The sequence below is a fragment of the Notolepis coatsorum genome (genome assembly GCF_963971535.1).
Source record: "Notolepis coatsorum genome assembly, chromosome: 18".
Classification (NCBI taxonomy): domain Eukaryota; kingdom Metazoa; phylum Chordata; class Actinopteri; order Aulopiformes; family Paralepididae; genus Notolepis; species Notolepis coatsorum.
In genome coordinates this window covers 77608852-77634446 of record NC_140182.1, presented here as the reverse complement: position 1 = coordinate 77634446, position 25595 = coordinate 77608852, and the positions used below count along the sequence as shown (strand labels likewise).

The following is a 25595-nucleotide window of genomic DNA, read 5'->3' as shown; positions in this document are numbered from 1 at the left end:
TGTGTCGATCTCTGACCCCGGAAGCATCGTCTGCATCAGAGGAGAGAGAGCGATTCGGCGCTCCAGGGTCGTTCTCGCCATGGAGAAGCTTGACTTGGTGGAAGACTGGGGCGCATCCTGAAGGGGATAGTTATAGTTTCCTCCATTTTGATGTTATTGGCGAGAATAACAGTGTTGTCCTCATGTAGGCCTATGCATTGCCTGCGGTAACCCAGTAACGTTACTTTGCTAATAGACTATCGAGTGGAGTCTAAACACATTTCATCATCGTGCTCTCTCTACGTAGCCCTATGGCAAGGAGGTTCCTCTATGTCTCAGCCTATGGGATGCAGTTCCAATGTGGAATACATGGCACACTACTTTAAACGTGATAACATTCTGGGACTCTGAAAAGCAGATTACTAAATTAGCGAGACAAGCGTCATCTGCAGTTCTCCAATTTAGAATTTCTATCACATTATTACAGTTCAACTTTTAATATTTCACCAGGTTCGAACAATAGTTTGAATATTTTGTGTGTATGTTTCCGTATGCATGCAAGTGTGTGTGTTTGTGTGTATGCGTGTGTCAGGGTTTCTGTTGTCTGGTATGTAATAATAATAATAATAATAATAATATTAATAATAATAATAATAATAATAATAATAATAATAATAATAATAATAATAATAATAATAATAATAATAATAATAATAATAATAATAATAATACACTTTATTTGTATAGCACCTTTCATACAAGAATTGCAGCTCAAAGTGCTTCACAGCAGTAAAAATAGACGGGCACAAAATTGGCAGATCAAGAGTAATGTATAAAGTGCAGACGAGCAGAAAAGTATAAAACGAGCAGAAAATACATACAGATATAGCAACAAAAATAGCAAAATAGCAGCAAAGTAGACAAATGTACCATTGTTGTACCAATGTACCATTGTTTTTCCAGTCAAATCTGTTGAAATCCAACATATTTTAATCTCTTATAAATTCATTCATAAGTTCATAATAAAGTGGGCCAAACGTAGCTTGCTTGATCATCTCCAATGTGCCAGCAGCTCTCTCTGTCTCTCTCTCTCTGTCTCTCTTTTTTTTATCTCTGTATCTCTCTCTCTCTCTCTGTCTGTCTCTCTCTCTGTCTTTCTCTGTTTCTCTGTCTCTCCGTCTCTGTTTCTCTGTCTCTCTGTCTCTCTCTGTATATCTGTCTCTCTCTGTCTCTCCGTCTCTCTCTGTCTATCTGTCTCTCTCTGTCTATCTGTCTCTCTCTGTCTATCTGTCTCTCTCTGTCTTTCTCTGTCTCTCCATCTCTCCGTCTCTGTCTCTCTCTATCTCTCTCTGTCTCTCTGTCTCTGTCTCTCTGTGTCTCTCTCTATCTCTCTGTGTCTCTCTGTCTCTGTCTCTCTGTCTCTGTCTCTCTGTGTCTCTCTGCACACTGCTCCCTCAAGACACACACAGCACCGTGCTGTCTGTGGTGCTGAACTGGTCAGCGGAGAGCAGCAACAAATCTCATTTCTCTATCTCTCTTAAGAACATTCACTTGTACAAAAACAAAGACTGAAACAGCTATATGAGGGTCTCTCCATTTATTGAACTCGACTCAAACAACACAGGCAACAAGTTTTCATCAACAACATTATGGCTGAGCTGGTCCCCCACGTGTTATCATGTGTTATGCACACAAGTCTATTGATGGGACTTAAGTAAAAGTAGCCTATTTTTCAATGAAAGATATTATGAATCTACATGCCTTGATGATGTCATTCTTTGTATAGCCTATCAATTGTTTTTTGATTCGATTTGATAAAAAAATCTTCATTATGCAGCACAAGTACAGTACAACGAAATTAAGTTTGGCATCCAACCAGAGTGCAAATGTTTTTTTTTTATCCACTTTTTCTCCCATTTTCTATATTTTCTCCCATCCCAATTTCGTATCATCCAATTCAACCCTCCCCTGTCACGAACGCTGTTTCTTGCCTCCCACAAGCCGGCTGCAATGTGGACTAAGTCATACATAGCACAAGTCCCCTCCGGTACTTGAGGTAACAGCAGTCGCATCTTTTCACCTGCGCAGCTCGATCTCTCAGTGGCGAGGAGTAACGCGTGGGAGGCTCACGCTGCCCCCGACACTTCCTGATTCTACTGCGCAGGCGCACCAACCGACCTGTAGGAGTCGCTGTCCACAACGCCCGATCCCCACCCATCAGTTTCCCACCCTCTAATACTGCCAATTGTATTAGTACGGACGACCAGCCAAACTGAAAACAATGTGGAGAGCTGGATTCGAACACGCGAACCCAGCGTCTCCACATTGGTGGCGAGTGCCTTGCCCACTACACCACCTAGCCGCCCTACCAGAGTGCAAATGTAACGGCAAAGTACAATAGTAAAATACAATGTACAGGTGATCAAACTGAGTATAACATATATGAATTAGACTTCTGTATATTTTTACTGTATATTCTATTCTATTCTTATTCTTAGGCAATTTGTTTTGTTATTCTTATTCGTGACTTTGTTCTGTCTAAATGTTTAATGTGAGCGATTTGTAGTGTCAAATTTCCCTCGGGATAATTCAAGTATTTCTATTCTATTCTATTCTATTCTATAATGGTGCTAATCAGATGTATGTACAGAGTTGTAGTATTAATATGTACAGTGATACAGGTATAAATAAACTATGGTAGTAAGTCATACTGTCCAGCAGTGTAACTAGTAAGTGTCTAAGGCTACGTTTAGACGGAGAGAGTCTGAACAGAAACCGCAAAAGTCGTCTTACGGTTTCACTTTTAATTTTGCGTTTAGACTATCGTTTTGGGATGGAATTCTCCGTGCAGACGAGGCTGTAACGACACCAGACGACTGAGCCCCGCTGTCACACGATTGGCGCATATGTCACATGATGTGCTGTGAAGACCCGCCCTACTCTGCCTCTGATTTGCAGACTGTGGGTGGGGAATGTGATTGGACCAAGCAGAGTCACTCACAGACAGTGGGTCCAGTCACGCCGCGGGACAGATTCTTGTGTATTTAAAAGTACTGCCAATGTAGCCTTCAGGTGATCGCCATGGATAGAATCAAACATGCTTTGTTTACGCTTCTAGGCTACTGGCGCATGCCTGTGATGTAAGCAGTACACGCGACGAGAGCCTTGACAACCCTTTCGTCATCGTTTTATGCGGTTTGACAGTTTAGATGAGAGCGCAAAGGTTTATCGTTTCTAGGAATTCCACCCTGGAAGGTAGTCTCACTTTTTTGCGGTTTCCCCCCGTAAAAACGCTGTTTCCGTATAAAGGAAAGGCACATCCGAAAAAATATTTTTGCGGATTCACCTGCTAGCATTTCTGTCTAAACGGGGCCTAAGGGATGTACAGATATACTGTAGATATAGTATCTACAGATATGTAAAAAGGATTATATGCTTTTTACATGTATTTTTATATAGTATAAGCTCAATAAACACTTCCATCAATTAACCTGAATTTCACCCGGACATTGAAACCATCCGGGGCACGTGGACTGGAAGCCTGAATACTTTCGACAACAAATGTTTTTTTCCGCGTCTCTGATTGGCCCGCGCGTTTCTGGTCATGTGATATGTGCGCCAATCGTGGGACCGCAAGTTTCTTAGGCTTAGGCACTCTTTCGAAGTTGGTTAAGGTTAGAGTTTGTCTTAGAGCATGGCGATAGAACGCCTGCCCTTCTTTCGACGGTTAAGCTTAGGCACTCTTTCAAAGTTGGTTAAGGTTAGAGTTTGTCTTAGAGCATGGCGATAGAACGCCAGGTAGTTTTGCAGGCTGTTAGACCCGGAAATAGGCGCAGAACTTGCTGTCCCACGATTGGCGCACATGTCACATGACCTGGCCAATCAGAGCGCAAAACTCGAACGCGGAAACAAACATTTGTTGTCGAAAGTATTCACGCGGACTGGAAACCCTGTTGGGTGTGGGTGTGGGTGTGTGTGTGTGTGTGTACATGGTGTGGGTGTGTGTGTGTGTGTGTGTGTACATGGTGTGTGTGTGTACATGGTGTGTGTGTACGTGTACATGGTGTGTACATCCACCCCCTGCTGTTAAACAGTGGACCTCCTGCAGCTCACACTCCAATTATGGTACAAGTAGTCACTAACTGCTCGTGTTTCTCCGAGCATCGTAATGATTCATACCCTTAGCTACCGTGCTTCCTGTAGAACGAGGCTTCAGTCAATAACACGATGACGGCCCTAACAACGGCTCGACGACGGCAGCCGAGATCGCCTTGATACGGGAGAATACCCAGAGCGGTACAAAGCCCTTTTACTCACGCCCGATCTGACAGAGATCCCGGGAAACGGATCAGTCAATGCGCATCCGCCTCATCTATCTGTGAAGTGTGGACTGGACTCCCTCTCTCCGCGCCCGGGGCCCGACTCTCAGGCGTGATCAATGGCGATGGGAATTGGCAGCGGCGGAGGCCATGCAGCAAGGCGGCGTAGAGAAAGTCCATTTTGGCATTGGCACAAACACTGGCAACCTCATTATGGAAGAGAATCCCTCCCGCTGTTCCCACGAAGCACTCGACAGGGCGGCTCGTCGACGGACGCGGACTTAGGGAGGCCCTAATTACCGTGCGGGTAATAACAACGCGCCCGCTTCTGCGATCCTGTCAGGCTTTTTTGGACGATAATCCGACGGGTTACATTGCGGTATTGTGTGCGTTCGCCGCATCGGGGAGGTTTGAATTATGGTCTGGTCAGTAGAAGTGCTTTATCGATTTGCTCATTAATAAAACAGCATCAGATTGGCTTGTAGAGATTGAGTGATGTTGTTTTACTGGGGAAGAGGCTCATGTACACTCATAAAATAAAAAAGGAAACGTGCTGTAAAGTCTCCTCTCTCTCTCTCTATCTCTCTCTATCTCTTTATGTCACACACACACAACTGAGATGAATGGATTTGGATAGCAATCAGAAGTGAGGCATATTTTTTACCAGCCAAAAATTTGAAATAGCTTTTTAGTATATCACCATGTGTAATTATTATTACTATATACAGGGCTCTACTCTAACCTTTTTCCCAGGAGCACACAAAGAAATGTATTAACAAACTTTATTACATGGCGTTTTCACATTCGCCGAAATGCTTGCTTGTGATTGGTCAATAGCTCCCCGACAGCGGTCATTATTTTTCAATAATGACCGCTGTTTTTTCAATAATGACCGCTGTGCGCAGCTGTTCGCAATCAAGCCCACTGACACACACTGTTTCAGTGCGGTGTTCTGCTGCCGGCGATGACAGGGGGCGGAGCGACGAGCGGAGCCAGAACACAGCGGAGCCAGAACGAGGCTGCCCGCGATAATAATAATCACTTTATTTGGGCTGACAGAGCCACAGAACAACTGCGATTTGTCAAATGAATTAGGTATATTGTTAGTAAGTTAGCCATGTAATAAGCGGGATAATGTATAGCTTTACTCGGTCATTGTCGCAAAATAATTGACCTTCACTGACGTTTAAAACACCTCGCCGAAGCGGCTCGGTATTTTAAACTACGTGTCGGTCAATTATTTTGCGACAATGACCTCGTAGCTATACATTATCCCTTACATAATCACATGCATATTATACTGTGCGTGTGCATATTAAGGGGCAAACATCTGTGCAAATAGCACATACCACCAAAATCACACATTGGCCCATGCCTACTAGACGCAAAGGATATCGGTTGTCAAGCTGCTTTTGTATCTTGTAGTGTTGTCACGATACCAACATTTTGACTTTGATACAGATAGGAAAGGTAATGGAATATATTATTAGATGACAGAACATGGACAATTCTTTATACAATTATTTAATTCATTATAATTAAAACGGTATTGAATAATAGTTCATTAATACAATTATTCTGTTACAGCTACTGAGCTATATACTATAGCTACTGTCCAATATCTTCCTTTTTGAATGAAATAGGTTCAGGAGAGATGTAGAGAGAGGGAGAGGGAGAGAGAGCGAGAGATACACACACACACACACACACACACACACACACACACACACACACATTTAGCAGGTTAGCTTAGTTGGAGTACTCAGTTAGCAGATAACATTACAGTTAGGAGTGTAACAATTCGACCTCACAACGATTCGATTCGATTACGATTCTTCAGGCAACGAGTCAATGCATCATGAAATCTCTTAATTTGACCATGATTCGATACATTTTCTATCAGTTAATTCCCCCCAAAAAATTGAATACACAAATGTGGCTGGGGGAACTGATTCACTCAGCATGAATGGACTATAGGTCAATAAAAACAATACACACACACAAAAAAACATTACAAAACTTAAAAAAAAATATATATATAATTTTTTTAATTTAGATTAATTTCGATTATAATAATAATAATAATAATAGATTTCATTTGTAATGCGCTTTACAGTTGCGGGGCAACTCTCAGAGCGCTACAGTTAAGGGACTTAAAAGCTAGAGAGAATAAAGGAAAGAAAGAATATAAAAATAGGCAAGACTAAAACATAAAATAGCAGAGAAACATAGAATAATAAAACTGATCAAATAAATTGGTAAAAGAACATAAAATGTGTGGAGCAAAAAAAATTTGATAAAAGGTCAACAGAAGGCTCTACTAAAAAGGTGGGTTTTGAGGCCTTTCTTAAAAACATCCACAGTCTGTGGTGCTCTCAGGTAGTCAGGGAGCGCATTCCACAGACTGGGAGAGGAGGAGCAAAAAGCCTGATCTCCCATAGTGCATAGATTTGTCCTTGGGCGCTGGAGGAGGTTTGCCTGGCCAGAGCGGAGATGTCGAGAGGAGGAGTGAGGGGTGATGAGTTCTTTGAGGTATAGGGGGGCGTTTCCGTAGAGGCATTTGTGGGTGAGCAGGGAGACTTTGAATTCAATCCTGAGTGAGACAGGGAGCCAGTGAAGGGACTTGAGGATGGGGGTGATGTGGTGGTATTTCCGCACTCTCATCAGGATCCTAGCAGCGCTGTTTTGGATACATTGTAGCCTTTGGATGTTCTTGCTAGGAATCCCGATGAGGAGTGCGTTGCAGTAATCCAGCCTGGAGGAAACAAAGGCGTGGATGAGCTTTTCGGCATCTGACAGCGTGAGTGAGGGGCGTAGTTTGGCGATGTTTCTAAGGTGGTAGAAAGAATTTTTGTATAGTTGATTTATGTGTGCCTCAAAGGTCAGGTGAGGGTCCATTTTTACCCCTAGGTTGGTTATTGTTGGTGACAGGGTGATGTTTTGGCCGGAAAAGGTGATGGTGGTGATGGTGGATGAACGAACCTGGTGTGGGGTGCCAATGATAATGGCTTCAGTTTTTGAACTGTTTAGCTGTAAAAAGTTGTGCTTCATCCATGCCTTGGTCTCCTCCAGGCATGTGGTCAGCGTGGAAGATGGCAGAACTGTGGATGGGGTGGGGTTTATTTTTAGGTATAGTTGGGTGTCATCAGCGTAGCAGTGGAATGATATTCCATGCCGGCTGATGACAGAGCCAAGGGGGAGCATGTAGAGGGTGAATAGGGTGGGGCCGAGGACTGATCCTTGTGGGACACCACAGGTGACATGATGGGTGTCAGACCCTGCCTCTCCCAAGGAGACATACTCCGTTCTTCCGGTGAGGTAGGATCTGAACCACTCAAGGACAGAGTCTGAAAGTCTGATGGTGGACTGGAGCCGGTGAAGGAGGATGTCATGATCGACGGTGTCGAAGGCTGCTGTGAGGTCAAGGAGGATGAGGAGGGAAGGAGAGCCAGCATCAGCCGTCATCAGTAGGTCATTGGTGACCCTGACCAGGGCAGTTTCTGTGCTGTGGCCAGAGCGGAAACCTGACTGGAACTTCTCGAGAAGTTGGTTCGAGTTTAGGTGGTCCTGAAGCTGAGCGGCAACTACCTTCTCCAGCACCTTAGATAGGAATGGGAGGTTGGATATAGGTCTGTAGTTAGCCAAGATTTCCGGGTCTAGGGAGGGTTTTTTAATTAGTGGCTTTATGACTGCAGTTTTAAGGGCAGAGGGGACATGGCCAGCCTGGAGAGAGAGGTTTATGACCTTGGTGATGAGAGGGCTCATGGTGACAATATTGGATTTCACCAGGGCTGAGGGAAAGGGGTCCAGGATACAAGTGGAAGGTTTCATTTTCCTGACGATTTCCTCAACCTCTCGCTGTGTGATGATTGAAAAGCAGCAGAGAGGTTGAGTAGTCGCCGGCTGTGGTTCAACTGTTTGGACTGGAGGGGCAGAGGGGCTAGAGAGGAGGGAGCGGATGGTGTCAACTTTGGTCCTGAAGAAGGTGGCAAAGTTGCTACACTGTTCCTCAGAAGAATCAGAGTGAGGTGATATTTGGGGTTTGAGGAGGTGGTTGATGGTGGAGAATAGTTGCTTGGAGTTTCCAGGACTCAATCAAATATATATATAATTATAATCGTTCTAACATATTCAAATCGATGCATCGAATCGAACACATTAGATCGATGCATTTCGATTAATCGATGCATCGTTACACCCCTAATTACAGTAGTTAATGTTTTTAGCGCGACGTAGGTATACAGGGCTGGCGAGGATGCAAAGCATGTTAGACAATTGGAACCGCTGCTTGCGGAGTTTTCGTTGCACATAGAAGCAGACTCGAGATGAGTTGTTACAGAGCTGGTCCACGCTGCTCCGTGTCTATTTTGAAATGACAATTGCGCAGTTGACACACCCACTACGCAAGACGATTACTCGCACACTGTGCTCCTAAATGATTTTTCCGGTTGACACAAATCTTTTATTTATTTTTTATCCTCTTTTTCTCCGCCTGATTTTTCTGTGCTTTTTCCTCCCATCCCAATTTAGTCATTATGCCAATTCCCCCCTCCCCTACCTGGTCGTTGTGCGCATGTGCCCCCTACTGGTCGGTCTAGGGAGCCCTGAGGTCTACCACATGCTTCCTCCGACACATGCGGAGACAGCCAGCGGCTCTCTTTTCACCTGATAGCGTGGACTCTCATTGGTGAAGTATAACGCGTGGGAGGTCACGCTGCCTTCACCACTTCCTTTTTTCCTCTTTTGCTGTGCAGGCGCCCAGACCTGACCTGTAGGAGTCGCTGTACACAACTTCCCTCCCACTAACTCAGCCAAACGAGTTAGTGTGACGGCTGGCCCAAGCCGGAGGCAATGCTGACACCCGGATTTGAGACCGGAGTCTCTCGCATTGGTGACTAGCGCAATCTCCGCTGTGCCACCTTTTTTTTTAGGGGCAAATGCGAGTGAAATGCTCGCACTGTATGGCCCTGATAGAATACTCTTAATATGCTCATATGGCTCCCAATTTTGTTTACACGCCAGAGTGGCTGAGTAGCTTCTGTAATTTACCAGCCAAAGAGGAAATCTACACGCCATTGGCGTTTGGTTTTTGATTGATTGATTGAAAACTTTATTAACAGATTGCAGAATGGGTACAATACAGTACAGCTCAATACACACAATTGTTAAGGGGATGCAGACCAGAGAAAGACTTTCATCTTGTTTACATCAGGGTCCCCCATTTTCAATTCATCAGGACATATATGACATACATGATATACAGATAGACAGTACTGCTACATCTATACATTTATGACATACCAGATTTGCAAATACAGTACTGTTTGTGATACGAAAAGAGTCCAGAAAAGAGTATATACATTTGACGTAGAAACTGTACATTGGGGAGGTTGGGTAGGTGGGGTGGGTGGGGGGGGGGGGCCGTACATTGGAGGTGGGAGGGGGGGGGGGGGACACTGTACAACTGTACAAGCAAAACTGTACATTGGAATATTGACAACCATGCTTGGTCATTTACTGTACATTGGAGGGGGTTGGGTTAGGACATTTACATGGGCCAGTTTCTAATTGCAGTCTCCCGTAGGTGTTCTTTGAGAGTGGTTTTGAAAGTGGGTAGTGATTCACATTCCTTTACAGCTTTGGGTAGGGTGTTCCACATTGATGTGGCATAATTGCGAAACGTTTTTAGTCCCTTGTTTGAGCCGAATCTGGGTTTAACATGATTTGTGGAGCTCCCTCTGGTGTTGTGATTGTGGTATTCACTGACCTTTGGGAAGTATTTTGACATGTACATGGGTACCTTGGTCGTGTAGTGTATCTTGTAGACCAGGCCCATTGCAAGTTGCTGTACTCTGTTGTCTACTCTAAGCCATCCTATGTTGTCAAAGTGGGCAGGGGTGAGGTGGGTTCTAGGAGTAACGTCAAGCAGTAGTCTGACCAGTTTGTTTTGAGATGTTTGTAATTTTGTTTTTAGCGCCTTTGAGGTGCTTTGGTACCATGAGGTGCAAGCATAGTCGTAGTACCCTTGTATGAGTGCTCCTGCCAGAGTCTTCAGGGTGTTCTTGTTTACCAGAGAGGAGATCCGGTACAAGAATCGAGTTTGTTGGTTGACTTTTTTTATTACATTGGATGCCATTTTGTCACAGGAAAGATTAGCCTCTAGGATGGAGCCCAGGTAGGTAATTTCATCTTTCCTTGTGACAATATTGTCACCCACTGTAACTGAGAAGCCGTCGGTCTTGCTGAGTTTGTTATTTGAACCGAAGAGAATGGACTCTGTTTTGCCCATGTGTAATGATAGTTTGTTATCAGCGAGCCATATGCAGATTTTGCCTAGTTCCGAGCTCAGGGTTTTTTCAACCTGTAACTTGTTCTTGTCAGAGACCAGCAGGGCTGAGTCGTCTGCGAACAAGAACAAGTTGCCGTCACAAGCTGACGACATTGTCATTTGCATAAATTAGGAACAGTAGCGGTCCTAGTATGATTCCTTGTGGAACACCACAGTTCACTGTGAGGGGGGGGGATAGGGTACCGTTTACCTCCACCATCTGTTGTCTCCCCTCCAGGTAGGATTGCATCCATCTCACTGATAGACTATCAAAACCCATTGCTTTTAGCTTGTCAATCAGAATGGAGTGATTGACAGTGTCGAAGGCTTTTTGTAGGTCCAGCATGACCATGCCGCAGTATTTGCCCGCGTCTACCTCTTGTTTGATGTGGTCGTTCAAATAGAGAAGGCATGTGTCAGTGGAGTGGGATGTTCTGAAGCCAGATTGGAATTCGTAGATTCGATTTTTTTCCGCTAGGTACTCTTCAACCTGTTCGTAGACAATTTTTTCCATGACTTTCGAGATGGAGGTAAGAATAGAAACAGGGCGGTTGTTGCCTGGGTCTAATTTACTGCCCTTTTTGTGCAGAGGGGTCACTCTCGCAATTTTGAAGTCCTTGGGGACGTGTCCCTGTTTTATGGAGAGGTTTATTATGTGTGTGATGACTGGGGTGATGGCGGCTGCTGAGTCTCTGAGGAATTTGGAGGGGATGTTGTCATGGCCAGTGGCCTTGTTGGGTGCTTATTTTGTTCTCTGCTCTCTTGTCTCACTCTCTTGTATTTATCTTATCTCTCTCTCGTCTTTCTCTTGTCTCTCTTGTCTTTCTCTTATCTCTCTCTAGTCTCTTATCTCTCTCTCTTGTCTCTCTTGTCTTTCTCTTATCTCTCTTGTATTTCTCTTGTCTCTCTCTTGTCTCTCTTGACTCTCTCTTATCTCTCTCTTGTCTTTCTCTTATCTCTCTTATCTCTCTCCCTTGTCTTTCTCTTGTCTCTCTCATCTCTCCCTCTTGTCTTTCTCTTATATCTCTCTCTTGTCTTTCTCTTATCTCTCTCGTCTCTCTCGCTTGTCTTTATCTTATATCTCTCTTGTCTCTATCTCTCTCTCGTCTCTCATCTTTCTCTTATATCTCTCTTATCTCTCTCGTGTCTCTCTCTCTTATATCTTTCTTGTCTCCCTCTTGTCTCTCTCGTCTCTCTCTTGTATCTCTCGTCTCTCTCTCTTGTCTTTCTCTTACCTCTCTCTCTCTCCTCATTACTTCCTACCGTTTCTCCTTGACCCCCTCCCCTTTCCCCATATAACTCTGTATGATAGCATGTACAATAGTGCTATATATATACTGTATACATTTATATATATGTTTACAGCATATATACATATATCCATATCTGTCTGAACATACCTGCATATACTCATCCTATATACCTACTTATACAATGGCATGCAAATTTCTTGATTCTGATTGGCTGAAAGAGTGAAGTTACCGGGTTTTTTTTTTCGTATAACACACTCCACTCAGTGCTCTCTGTGTCGGTGTCGGAGAGGAGAGAAGCACAGACAACATAAGAGAGGAGAGATGACACGCACCTAAATCCATTGCGGGGTGAAAATTTGCCGTAAAACATTAATATCTTTGGAACCGTGTGTGTTAAATCCTATCTGAATCGGGAGATGATCTTCTCTTGTCACAATTGAAATTGTATTTTTCCGTCGCGCAAAAGCTGGCTGGCAGTCTCATTGAATAATATAAGTCTGTAAACTTATACAGCAGGAGAAGCCGGAGAAGGAAAAAAGACATGCTGACATTGACGAAAACGAACTTATCATTGTACATTTTGATCTATGTACATGTATGATGTTACCCTGAATATGTAAAGCCGCAGGCACCGACACGATTTACACCAATCATTGTTTAAGAAGCACAGTGACGTTACCGGTTGTTATTTCGTATAACACACTCCACGTGACCCCAGAACCTCAATGTAATTTCAATTTTAGCATGGTGTTATTCACAGTCAAAGATAAAAAAATATTTATTGATATTCTCATTTGGTTCATTACAATTTACTCAAGCCTAGTAACAGCCACAGTATTTCTGACACTGGGAATACATTCCCTGAGATCCATAGAATCAGATACCAAGAACATGCAAATGGACCATATTTAAAAAAAAAAAAACTTCTGTAAATGTGTATTCTACGTTCTTATGGAATGAATGAGATTACAAAATATTAAAATAAAAAAAAACTTTAATTTAATTTGTTTTTTAAATCTTTTTTAAATAAATTTTGAGTAAATTTTCATAACGCGATAATTTGCTATGTAATTAATTAATCTAACGCAATAAACTGACAGCCCTAATGGATACATCTAGATATTTGTCTAGTCTAGTGTGTTCATTAGATGGGTGAAATGCTCTTTCAGTGCCTCTGTGCCTGTTTTCAGTGCCTCTGTGCCTGCAGTTAGCCTCTGGTATGCATGCCATTAGCGTTAGCCACGCTTCTAGGCCTCTTTTCTTTTGGAAAGAATGATAAACAAATAAAAATTGAAATAACAATTATAAAATCTTTTTTTTGCATTCGACTAAGAGGTTGGCAGTCGACTACGGCTCCTTTCGATCGATTAGTCGACTATTCGACTAATCTGGGTCAGCCCTACTGTATACATTTATGTTTACCGCATATATACATAATATCCATATCTGTCTGAACATACCTGCATATAATCATCCCATATACCTACTTATACACCTGCATATAACCCATAACTCTGTATGATAGCATGTTGTTACGACCCTGGCTCATGGGCCTATGTGCAAACCAACACCAAAACCCTGTGCTCTAACTCAAAGTGCTACTATCTCAAGGAACTACTAATGTAACTGTAAACTAAGGTACTAATGCAACCCAACGGACAAGGACTAGAAGAATGTGACAGCTCTTCCTCCAAACACAGACACTGCATGTGTGTTACTAGGGCTGCCTTTAAAGCTCCCAGCAGGTAACCAATCAGCACTAATTGGCTAATTGGCAGCCCTCACCTGCCTGCACAGTCACACAGGAGTGATCAGCTCCTGGTACGTAACACATGTACAATAATGCTGTATATACCATATATTAGGGATGTCCCAATCACGTTTTTTAGCTCCCGATCCGATCCCGATCATGTGATTTTGAGTATCTACCGATACCGATATTTCCCGATCCGATAATATTTTTTTTTTTTTTTTTTTTTTACTTTTTTTTTTTTATTCAACAAACATGACCATGTTCACGTCTTAAACTCATACTGAGGCCTTAGTTTTGGTTTTAAATTGCATATATTCATTTATTTATTGTCACACAGAGCAGAAGAATTTTGCCAAAACAAACCAATAATATGCAGCTGCAGAACGGCAGACCCAAACGCATTTCCTTTGATTTAATTATACATCAAATGATTTATGAAGTTAACTTTTCACCTGGATAACGTCAACATTCAGGGTGAATGTAATGTGAGAAATTGGTATTAAAAAAAATTTAAAATTAAAATTAAAAAATTATTTGGGTCTGATAGTGTGGCTGGTCTGCCGCAGGTCTACCGAGGCGCCTCGCCGAGGTGTTCTAAACGTCAGTGAAGGTAAATTATTTTGCGACAATGACCGAGTATAGCTATACATTATCCCGCTTATTACATGGCTAACTTACTAACAATATACCTAATTCATTTTACACCATCGACAAGACAAGATCAAATGCAGACGCAGTTGTTCTGTGGCTCTGTCAGCCCAAATAAAGTGATTATTATTATCGCCGGCAGCCGGCAGGTGTGTCTGATTGCACTGATTCAGTGTGTGTCAGTGGGCTTGATTGCTCGAGCTGCGAAAAGCAATAATCACAGGTGATTATTGCGCGTTGCCCATGGCAGCGGTCAGTTATCGAAAAATAATTCACTGCTGTCAGGGGCTATTGACCAATCACAATCAAGCATTTCGGCGAATGTGAAAACGCCATGTAATAATAAGGTTTATTAGCCAGACAGATTATACACAAGGTAGTTTAGAGAGAATGGCTGAGGCTCTCGCCCTAGGTGATCAGCTGAAATCGCTCAGGTAGAGACCCTGAATCTTTGTGAGGAGAGGGATTATATAGTGTGAAGGGGGAGGGGGGGGGGGGGGCATTTGATAGGTCAAGTGAGTGGGGGGGGGGGGGCACAGGATAGGGAACAAAGGGGAGGGGGATGTGATAGTTAGGCCTTCACAATATATTCTTCCACAATATTAAGGGACAAACCTATTTTGTATATTTTTTGTCATAAATTGTACTAAATATTTGGCAGAAAATCATTGATTCAAATGTAGTTATAGTAATATATACCTAAAAGTATAGTTTTTTTTATTGTTTTTTCTAGAGAAATACAAGACCAAACTCTGGGTTGGGGACAAGGTGAAAATGGTAAAATTCCAACATTAAACAACAAAAAAGAATAATTAAATCTAGGTAAACTAATTATACTAATCAATGATAGCATAAAGAATCTGAAAAAAAAATTCTTTAAAATATATCCCAGGGACATGAAAATGCCCAAAATCAAATATTCACCCATATATATATATATATATCCACATCTGTTTGTACATACCTGCATATAATCCTTTTTACATATCTGTAGATACTATATCTATATCTGTACTTATCCCTTACCTACTGTCTTACTCAACAGTCATCTCCTGCCTCGACTACTGCAACGCACTGCTTGCTGGCCTCCCGGCCACTGCCACCAAGCCTCTTCAACTCATTCAGAACGCAGCGGCCTGATCTCAAACCTACCGAAGTCGGCCCATGTCACCCCACTTCTTAGGGACCTGCACTGGCTCCCCATTGCTGCACGAATCCGCTTCAAGGCCCTCGACCTAGCATACCGTGCGACAAAGGGAACCGCTCCCGCCTACCTCCGGTCAATGGTCTCTAACTACACACCCTCAAGACCCCTACGCTCTGTATCTTCTGGCCGCCTCAGACCTACTCCTATCCAAGCTCCGGGAGGGTCATCAAAGAGAAGTCGCCAATTCTCAGTCCTTGCCCCACAATGGTGGAATGAACTACCCACCCCAGTTAGGACAGCCGAAACCCGTCCAATCTTTCGCCGTCGACTAAAGACGCACTTCTTCAACCATTATCTAATAATAATAATAATAATAATAATAATAATAATAATAATAATACAAAAAAAAATATATATATATATATATATATATATATATATATATATATATATATATATAACCCTAACTAATCTCACTGTCATGCACTTGTCCTAATAAACTAACCTACACTGTAGCACTCAACACTTGGATGAACATTGTTACTCAGCTGATAGAGTTGTGCCCTTCCTGATGACTTGTCATACATAACTTGTAAGTCGCTTTGGATAAAAGCGTCAGCTAAATGACTAAATGTAAATGTCTTACTAGTTACGCTGCTGGCCAATATGACTTACTACCATAGTGTCTTTATATCTGTATCACTGTATATATTAATACTACAAATCTGCACATACATCGGATTAGCACTACACTCAGTATTACTCATTTATATTATACCCAGTTTAATCACATGTACATTGTATATTACTATTACACTTACATTTGTTACATTTGCACTCTGGTTGGATGCAAAACTTATTTTCATTGTACTGTAAATCACAGTCTAATCTAATCATTCCCCCACTTTGGTTGTGACTCTCACACTAGTCGTGTCTCCTCTCTCTCTCTCTCTCTCTCTCTCTCTCTCTCTCTCTCTCTCTCTCTCTCTCTCTCTCTCTCTCTCTCTCTCTCTCTCTCTCTCTCTCTCTCTCTCTCTCTCTCTCTCTCTCTCTCTCTCTCTCTCTTTCTCTCTTCTCCCCCCCCCCCTCCAGGTACCACCAGGCAGCCTAAGGAGGGGGAGGTGCCGGGGGTGGACTACAACTTTGTGAGTGTGGAGCGTTTCATGGAACTGGAGCAGAGTGGAGCCTTGCTAGAGAGTGGAACCTATGAAGGTGAGCTGGGACCTCTCTGCAGTGGCTGGGTACCGTCTGAGGTTATTTTGTTGTTGATGAAAAGCCTCGACTGTGCACACTGCTCTCTCTCTCAGCAACACAACAACTACAGTACTGTGAAGGCCTGAATATACTTCCCGTGTCTGCAGATGCGCGTTGGTGCGTGTTGGTACGCGTGATGTAATTTGCGTAATTTTCGCCAACGATCTTGTCTGCACGGACGTCGCATCCTTGTCCGTGTGCAAGCCAGATTTTCTAACTGCGCGGATACCTCCGTGGATATGCGTGCCAACTGCGCATGTGCCCAGCTGTCATATTACAAGCACAGCGCCTGCTGGGAAAGCAACATGGTCCGTGTACGTTTTGATAGTTTGTTCTTCGTTTTAAAGATATCCGTCGCTACCCTCACCTATACAACTCGTCATTACGAGAGTATAAAGATAGCCACACACTGAACTCGTGGAACAACTTTTGTTGTTGTCGAGTCGAGGGGTAGCCATTTCAATTTCTACTGGGCTGGAGTGTGATTTGATTTGATTTGAAATGTTTATTTAGAACATGTAAATACAAACAATATAAAATCAAAACAAATCATTGATCTCTAGAAATGAAATTGAAAAAAATAAACAAAAACAAAACATACTGTAACTCAATTTACATCGAAAAGGAGTAGGAAGAAGTATACACTTATTTAATCCTACCCCTTTTACACTACTCAAATGAGTGTACTAATTTAAAACCTTACAAAACAAATATATATCTATGCAAAACAAAAAAACTAAAACTATATATTATGTAAAACATGAAAGAAATTAAATAAAAATGTAAACACCCGTGAATGTCAAATCCCTTCCTCGTGAACATAATTTCCTTATAATTCAGTTTGAATTGTCTCATATTTGGACATTGTTTTAGCACCACATTCAGACTGTTCCACAGTTTCACTCCACATATGGAAATGCAGTGTCTTCTCCTGGTAGTGCGTACACTAAGACATTTTAAATTGAGTTCTCCCCTCAGATTATAACCCCCCTCTCTATCAAAGAACAGTTCTTGAATGTGTCCTGGAAGTACATTACCTTTTGCTTTATACATTAATTGTGCTGTTTTAAATTCCACAAGATCATTTAACTTTAATGTTTTTGACTTTAAAAGTAATATATTTGTGTGGTCACGATAACCTGCAATGTATCCTTATGGCTCTTTTTTGGAGTATAAAAAGTGGTTGTAGTGTAGAATTATAAGTGTTTCCCCAGACTTATAATGTCATAAATGTCAGGGCGGCTGGGTAGCGCAGCGGACTAAGCGCCTGCCTACCACCGCAGAGACACTGGGATCGAATCCAGCTGTCAGCGGTACCTCCGGCCGGTCGTCCATACTAACCACAATTGGCTGTGTTAGCGGTTGTGGGAAACCGGTGGGGTATGTATCCTGGTCGTTGTAAACAGCGACTCCTATAGGTCGGTCGGGGCGCCTGCTTAGCAAGGAAGGGAACTAGGGGAGGTAGTGTGATCCTCCCACGCGGTACACTCCCCCAGTGAGAGTCCTCGCTGTCAGGTGAAAAGAAGCGGTTGGTTGACTCCACATGTATCAGAGGAAGCGTGTGGTAGTCTTCACCCTCCCAGACCGACGGTAGGGGGTAAGTGCGCAACGACCAGGAAGGGAATTGGCATAACGACTAACATTGGGATGGGAGAAAAATAATGTCATAAATGTCTTGATGAATTGAAAATGAGGGACCCTGATGTAAACAAGACGAATGTCTTTCTCTGGTCTGCATCCCCTTAACAATTGTTTGTATTGAGCCGTACTGTATTGTATCCATTCTGCAATCTGTTAATAAAGTTTTCAATCAATCAATCAATCAAATCACATAAGCACTCGACGCGACGCTTCCGGACACCAAACACGGACTATAATCAGAGCCGCGTGTGCAGCGTGTCTGCATCCACGTGCGTGTACGTGTCAGTTTTCGAGTATATCGGGGCCTTAAAGGCCTGAATATACTTCCCGCGTCCGTGGATGCGCGTTGGTACGTGTGACATAAATTGCGTAATTTTCGTCACTGCTCTTGTCCGCACCGTATACGCGTGCCTGTTAGATTTTGTGACAGCGCATATATGCGCGCCGACTTCTCGAGTATATTCGGGGCTTAAGGCCCTCCCATAGTCGAACGGACCGTACGCGGAGCAGACTCCGCGGAGGTCCGCATGGACTCTTTGAGCTTTCATCGAGCGGACCTCCGCGTACCAATTTCCTACGTGTCTCGCGCCAGTTTACACAATTTTTCCCACGTTGTTTAGACTTCTGTCATGTCGTCGTCATCCGATGTCAAAATAAAGAGTCCGTTTCCAATATTTCGAAGTCAGTTTTACACACTTCATTTAGAAAAGCCATTCAAACTTCTCAAGTTTCTTCAGATGATGAAAAAAGACATGGTCCAAATGTATATGAATTGGAATGGATGACGATTAGCGATAGTAAAACTAAATTTAGCGTCATCTACCTGCCAACGTTTTACCCGACCAATCCTACCCATTTAATCATGATCCTGCCCTACTCTCACCTGTGCATTGTTAGATCCTGATCAATCTGGCCAGTATCACGCCTTCGTCTGTTTGGCTCTCCATCCAATTCCTCTGCGTTGTGTCATTTTAATGGTCCTGACGTCTCCGACACTGGCTGATAAAATCCTTATCTCTCCCCGTTAGTACAATCCGCAAACCATAATAATTCTCCACCTCCGTAAGAATTCGACACTTCGACAACGTGAAATACCTTACAAGGAGAAGCGTGGTTTATTTGATAAACAGAAACCTCAGCTCAGATGTTAACAGATTGTATTGTCCTTGAAGAGTCTATTCTAATGATCTTTCGGTGTGTTCAGTCTATCTAATGATCTTTCAGCCCAGTCTATTGTCCCTCTGCTATTCAGTCCAACAATGGTCAGGCCTGTTCGTTAGCCAATACCATCCTCGTGGTAGCCGAAGCTAATGATGATGTGTCATTCTTCCTCCCCCCCCCTCCTCTCTGTGATGAGAGGAGAGAGTATCTTGGTCTCTTCCCTCCTGTGGGATTCGTTTATTTGGTCTGATTTTTTTGTCTGGCCCTACCCGGAACCACCGTCAGCTTTATAGGATCTTCGTCATAGCTATGATAACCCACCCCTTTCTGGTTGTCATGTGCCGCGCTGTCATGACAACCGCGTTTAACCTTTACACACATTTCAAAACGTTTCATTCACTGTCAACCTCCATCGCGCTCTGCCTCTGTGGCCCCTTATCTTTGTTTTGTCTTCGATCGGAATTCAAAACAAACACCCTGCTCAGTGTGGTGCTCACTCGCTCTGAACCAACCTCTGCTAAGCCAAACACATTTCTGCCCTCTCTGACCTGGCACCGTTAGATGCTACATTCTTCCACCATTCTATACATCACATACATTGAAAAAGCACCCCAAATCCCTCATTCCCCCCTTTGATTCTTAATCAACCTTCAGAATCATAAATCATTATTTGTTTTTTTAATTAATTATGCCAAAAATAGCCTGTGGTTGAAGCAAACCAACCTCATCTCTCGTGCACAAGAAATGAAGACGGCCCGCGGTCAACCCAGTGATCTTGCTGGCTGATGTCCGTTTGCGCCCCCCTTTGTGCACAAAGGGAACCGAAACAGACCACCAAAACCAACAACATCCAACGACTCATAACAATTAGAGCCCCCCTGTCTGCTCCCAATAATTATATCCTGTTGTTTTACTGTTCTCCCGCTTATCTACCTTCTATATATATATATCCTTCTATACATATATCTTATATATGAATCCTCCATTTATATCTCATACTCCTAATCAATGAACACAGGACTTCTCGCTGTTGTCTCGTCTCTCGATCTCCTGATTGACTCTGAAAGGAAGTCCCTGTTTGTCCATGATTCACCGCCCGTGCTCTGTTGTTTCAAAACGCTCTCTAAACAGCGTCTCCGCAGGAAAGCCCCCTCCGATGTCCGCCTCGTTCTCCCCTGGGCAACACCGCCTGCGACCGCTGGACTCCGCCCCGTCGGCCGCCTCCGCCCCGTTGGCCGTCTCCGCCCCGTTGGCCGTCTCCGCCCCGTCGGTCATCTTGGTTGAGGCTCATCTCCACCGCCGTCGGCCCTCTCCAGACTCTGAAAGCAGAAACACCACGCCAGCAGTTTTTCTGTACACTCGACCCGGTGTTTTCTATTAGTCTACCGTGGCTTTGGGCCTGCAGCTCGTTCCATGGAGTTATCTCCAGTTCTCTATATATTTTTCCTCTGCAAGCCCCTGCCATGGCCACGCCCTTTCAGACTGTTGGACGGTGTGAGTGTCCTACAGCCCATGGCGCTATTTGTTCTCTATTAGTCCCCCACCTTCCCAACACCCATATCTAATCCTACAGGGCTGTTCCCTGTTTGTTGTCTTCTGGCGTGACACCAGCAGCTAAACGATACCCACTCCGCGCTCTTATCTGTTCATCCCAGGTTGACCCCCAGCGCGCGCCAGTTCTTCTGGTGACATGTCTTCAAGACTCTGCCTATTTATTAGGTGTGAGAAGGCCCCACTGGAGATCGAACTCCCTCTTATTTCATAATTAAACTTATTTGATTAAACCGCATCTCATCTCTCTGTGCAATTCTTATTTAACCCATTCAATAATTAAACTATTTAATTAACCTGTATATCGATATTATTATTATGATAATAACATACAACAGAGCATCGCTCTAACATACAACAGAGCAGGTTGGTTACCTGCCCCTAACTCACATACACGTACTCGTACTATTATCTAACATACAACAGAGCTGTCCGTTGCTCTACCCTAAACGGGGCTGTCTCTGTCGCCCTGGAGCTGTCCCGTCGCTCTATACTACACACAGGGCTGTTTCCGTCGCCCTGGAGCTGTCCCGTCGCTCTATACCACACGGGGCTGTCTACGTCGCCCTGGAGCTGTCCCGTCGCTCTATACCACACAGGGCTGTCTACGTCGCGCTGGAGCTGTCCCGTCGCTCTATACCACACGGGGCTGTCTACGTCGCCCTGGAGCTGTCCCGTCGCTCTATACCACACTTTGAGTTCCTTTACAAAGTTCTCACATACACCACCGTGTATACACACAAGCAGTTGGTAATTTGAAAAAATTCAACTCCTTAATTAAATTAAACTCTAAATATTCCCCTATGGGTAATGGAAACTCCCCAGCACTACCCCCCCCCCCCTCCGCAATTAGACTCCTTAATTAAATTAAACTCTAAATATTCCCCTATGGGTAATGGAAACTCCCCAGCACTACCCCCCCCTCCGCCACTAGGTGGCGACCTACTCCTCCTCCATTTGCCTGTATTATCCCACTGCCCCCCCTAGATGGCGGCCAAACTCAGTCTAGAGGATTGTAGCTGACGTGTCACTTCCCGGTTCTAATCTCCTCGTGGCTCTGCGGCCATTTTGTCTGCTCAATTTTGTTGACATTTCCTCTCATCTTGTCTCGCCCATCCTCCTCGTGGCCCTTTGCGGCCATCTTGTCTGTGCCTTTTTTTTCCTCTTTTTTTCCACTGTCCCTTTAATGCCTCAAACATTCTCTCGCTACCGACCACACCCGTAACGTTTGTTCACTGCTCCCTTCACGTCACAGTCCCGCTTCCCGCTTTCTGTGTTTTGAACAGTAATCAAACTAAATACGATGTTGCCCCTTTAATTGAATGAACATCTCCCCTTTGCCTCCCTTCCCATCTCCTATACAGTGGCTTCTGTGCTCTGTAGATAAGACTCTCGATTTTCAAAACAAAAACCGTGCCGCTCTGCTGTTATTCAAACACACTATTACAGCTGGCATTCTCTCTGTGTCAAACTAAATATGTTTACGTTTACGGAAGCACTATCTGTTCGTTTTTATTTGGCTTAAAAGATCAAAACAACCACGTGCGTGCAAGTGAACTCACATTATTTCTCCAGCCACTGTTTGCTCGCTCCTCATGGCCGCTTGAAACTACTCTCTCCCATGGTTGGCTGTCCTCGCTTGCCGGCTTGGCTCGAGTCCATGATGGCTGTTGTTCACTCGTCCCCGCATTGAAAAGTCTTTTTCTGTTGTTCTTATCTCTTGCAAATCTGGCTGTCATCGGCAACCACTGGTAGATCCTGATCAATCTGGCCAGTATCACGCCTTCGTCTGTTTGGCTCTCCATCCAATTCCTCTGCGTTGTGTCATTTTAATGGTCCTGACGTCTCCGACACTGGCTGATAAAATCCTTATCTCTCCCCGTTAGTACAATCCGCAAACCATAATAATTCTCCACCTCCGTAAGAATTCAACACTTCGACAACGTGAAATACCTTACAAGGAGAAGCGTGGTTTATTTGATAAACAGAAACCTCAGCTCAGATGTTAACAGATTGTATTGTCCTTGAAGAGTCTATTCTAATGATCTTTCGGTGTGTTCAGTCTATCTAATGATCTTTCAGCCCAGTCTATTGTCCCTCTGCTATTCAGTCCAACAATGGTCAGGCCTGTTCGTTAGCCAATACCATCCTCGTGGTAGCCGAAGCTAATGATGATGTGTCATTCTTCCTCCCCCCCCTCCTCTCTGTGATGAGAGGAGAGAGTATCTTGGTCTCTTCCCTCCTGTGGGATTCGTTTCTTTGGTCTGATTTTTTTGTCTGGCCCTACCCGGAACCACCGTCAGCTTTATAGGATCTTCATCATAGCTATGATAACCCACCCCTTTCTGGTTGTCATGTGCCGCGCTGTCATGACAACCGCGTTTAACCTTTACACACATTTCAAAACGTTTCATTCACTGTCAAAACCTCCATCGCGCTCTGCCTCTGTGGCCCCTTATCTTTGTTTTGTCTTCGATCGGAATTCAAAACAAACACCCTGCTCAGTGTGGTGCTCACTCGCTCTGAACCAACCTCTGCTAAGCCAAACACATTTCTGCCCTCTCTGACCTGGCACCGTTAGATGCTACCATCTTCCCCCAATCTATACATCACATACATTGAAAAAGCACCCCAAATCCCTCAGCATGGAGCGAGTGTTCAGAGTAAAATGCAGATCGGTGTCACATTAAATGCAGGTCGATGTCAACCAAAACACAGAGCAGCGTTTTGTGTGACACCAAGTGAGCGGCGCGGACGTCCGCACATTAGAAAATTGGAGCTTCGCACTTGGAGTCCGCTTTGAGTCCGCGTGGACCTCTGCGGAGTCCTCTCCTCGTACGGTCCGCTCGACTATGGGAGGGCCTTTAGGGGAGGCTGGATGGCCTAGAGAGGTAAAGAGGCCGGCCAGTAACCGAAAGGTCGCCGGTTCGATCCCCGCCACTGACAGGAGGGTGTATTCCACCTGTGAGCTGGTGACTGAAGGGTGGCTGGTATTACATCTACGGTGCCCGCCATCTCTGCCTAAGTGCCCTTGAGCAAGGCACTGAACCCCCACTGAACCCCAGAAATCGCTTCAGGGGCGCTGCACTGCGGGTGACCCAGAACTCTGACCTCTCTGATGAAATGCATGCATGTGTCGTGGACTGTGTGTATGTGTAACTAGGAGGGATATGAGGCATGTGTGTATGTGTAACTAAGAGTGATATAAGGACTGTGTGTGTGTAGTAAATCAGCCTTCTCGATAAGAGCTGCAGAGTTCTGGAACACCATACCATCACACATCCGCAGTACAAATACACTCAGGTCCTTCACACACACACTCAAAGCATGGCTGATAGAAAATCAGGTCTGTGACCATTAGCAAGTCACGTCGCAGTCCAGCTGCCCAACCCCTGTATGCTTGCCCACTAGCCTGACTGTCCTGATTATGTATGCCTGCCTATACAGTGCTTGTCCATGTAGGGGCTTTGATTTGTCCCTATACACTATTTTTATAGATGCATTAATGCCTAGTGAATGAATGTATAGAATATGTTGAATTTTTTTTAATATTAGCTTAATGTCCTATTTTTCTGTTTCTTTCTGGCTTAAACATCTAGCCCAGGGACTACAAGAACTACAATGTTGGCATATTTACAGTTTTTAATTTGTATTCATTTATTGATGTATAACTGTTGATTGATATGCACTGTCCCTGATCAAATAAACAGAGTAAACTAAACTAAACTAGGAGGGATATGAGGACTGTGTGTATGTGTAACTAGGATGGATATGAGGACTGTGTATGTCTAACTAGGAGGGATATGAGGACTGTGTGTATGTGTAACTAGGAGGCATATGAGGACTGTGTGTATGTGTAACTAAGAGTGATATGAGGACTGTGTGTATGTGTAACTAGGAGGAGTGTGTGTGTGTGTGTGTGTGTGTGTGTGTGTGTGTGTGTGTGTGTGTGTGTGTGTGTGTGTGTGTGTGTGTGTGTGTGTGTGTGTGTGTGTGTGTGTGTGTGTGTGTGTGTGTGTGTGTGTGTGTGTGTGTGTGTGTGTGTGTGTGTGTGTGTGTGTGTGTGTGTGTGTGTGTGTAACTAGGAGGGATATGAGGACTGTGTATGTAACTAGGAGGGGTATGAGGACTGTGTGTGTAACTACTGTAGGAGGGATATGAGGACTGTGTATGTAACTAGGAGGGATATGAGGACTGTGTGTAACTAGGAGGGATATGAGGACTGTGTATGTGTAACTAGGAGGCATATGAGGACTGTGTATGTGTAACTAGGGGGGATATGAGGACTGTGTGTGTGTGTGTGTGTGTGTGTGTGTGTGTGTGTGTGTGTGTGTGTGTGTGTGTGTGTGTGTGTGTGTGTGTGTGTGTGTGTGTGTGTGTGTGTGTGTGTGTGTGTGTGTGTGTGTGTGTGTGTGTGTGTGTGTGTGTGTGTGTGTGTGTGTGTGTGTGTGTGTGTGGCCAACAGTGTCAGACTGTGGTTGTACTGGGCAGCTCCTGAATGTAAAGCGGGACGTTGCTGAAAAAGAGCATCCGTGCTCATCAAACAAACCCTGGGTAAAGA

At 44.0% G+C, this 25595-nt stretch overlaps 1 protein-coding gene across 1 annotated transcript in view; it reads left to right on the top strand.

Annotated features, from left to right (window-relative positions):
* Nucleotides 1–25595, top strand: part of magi2b (membrane associated guanylate kinase, WW and PDZ domain containing 2b) — a gene marked incomplete at its 3' end in the record, with an annotated part of 475453 nt that overhangs the window by 249100 nt on the left and 200758 nt on the right. The window contains 1 exon segment of the mRNA XM_084335313.1: nucleotides 16520–16639. Within this exon segment, the coding sequence (XP_084191439.1) occupies nucleotides 16520–16639 (120 nt within the window).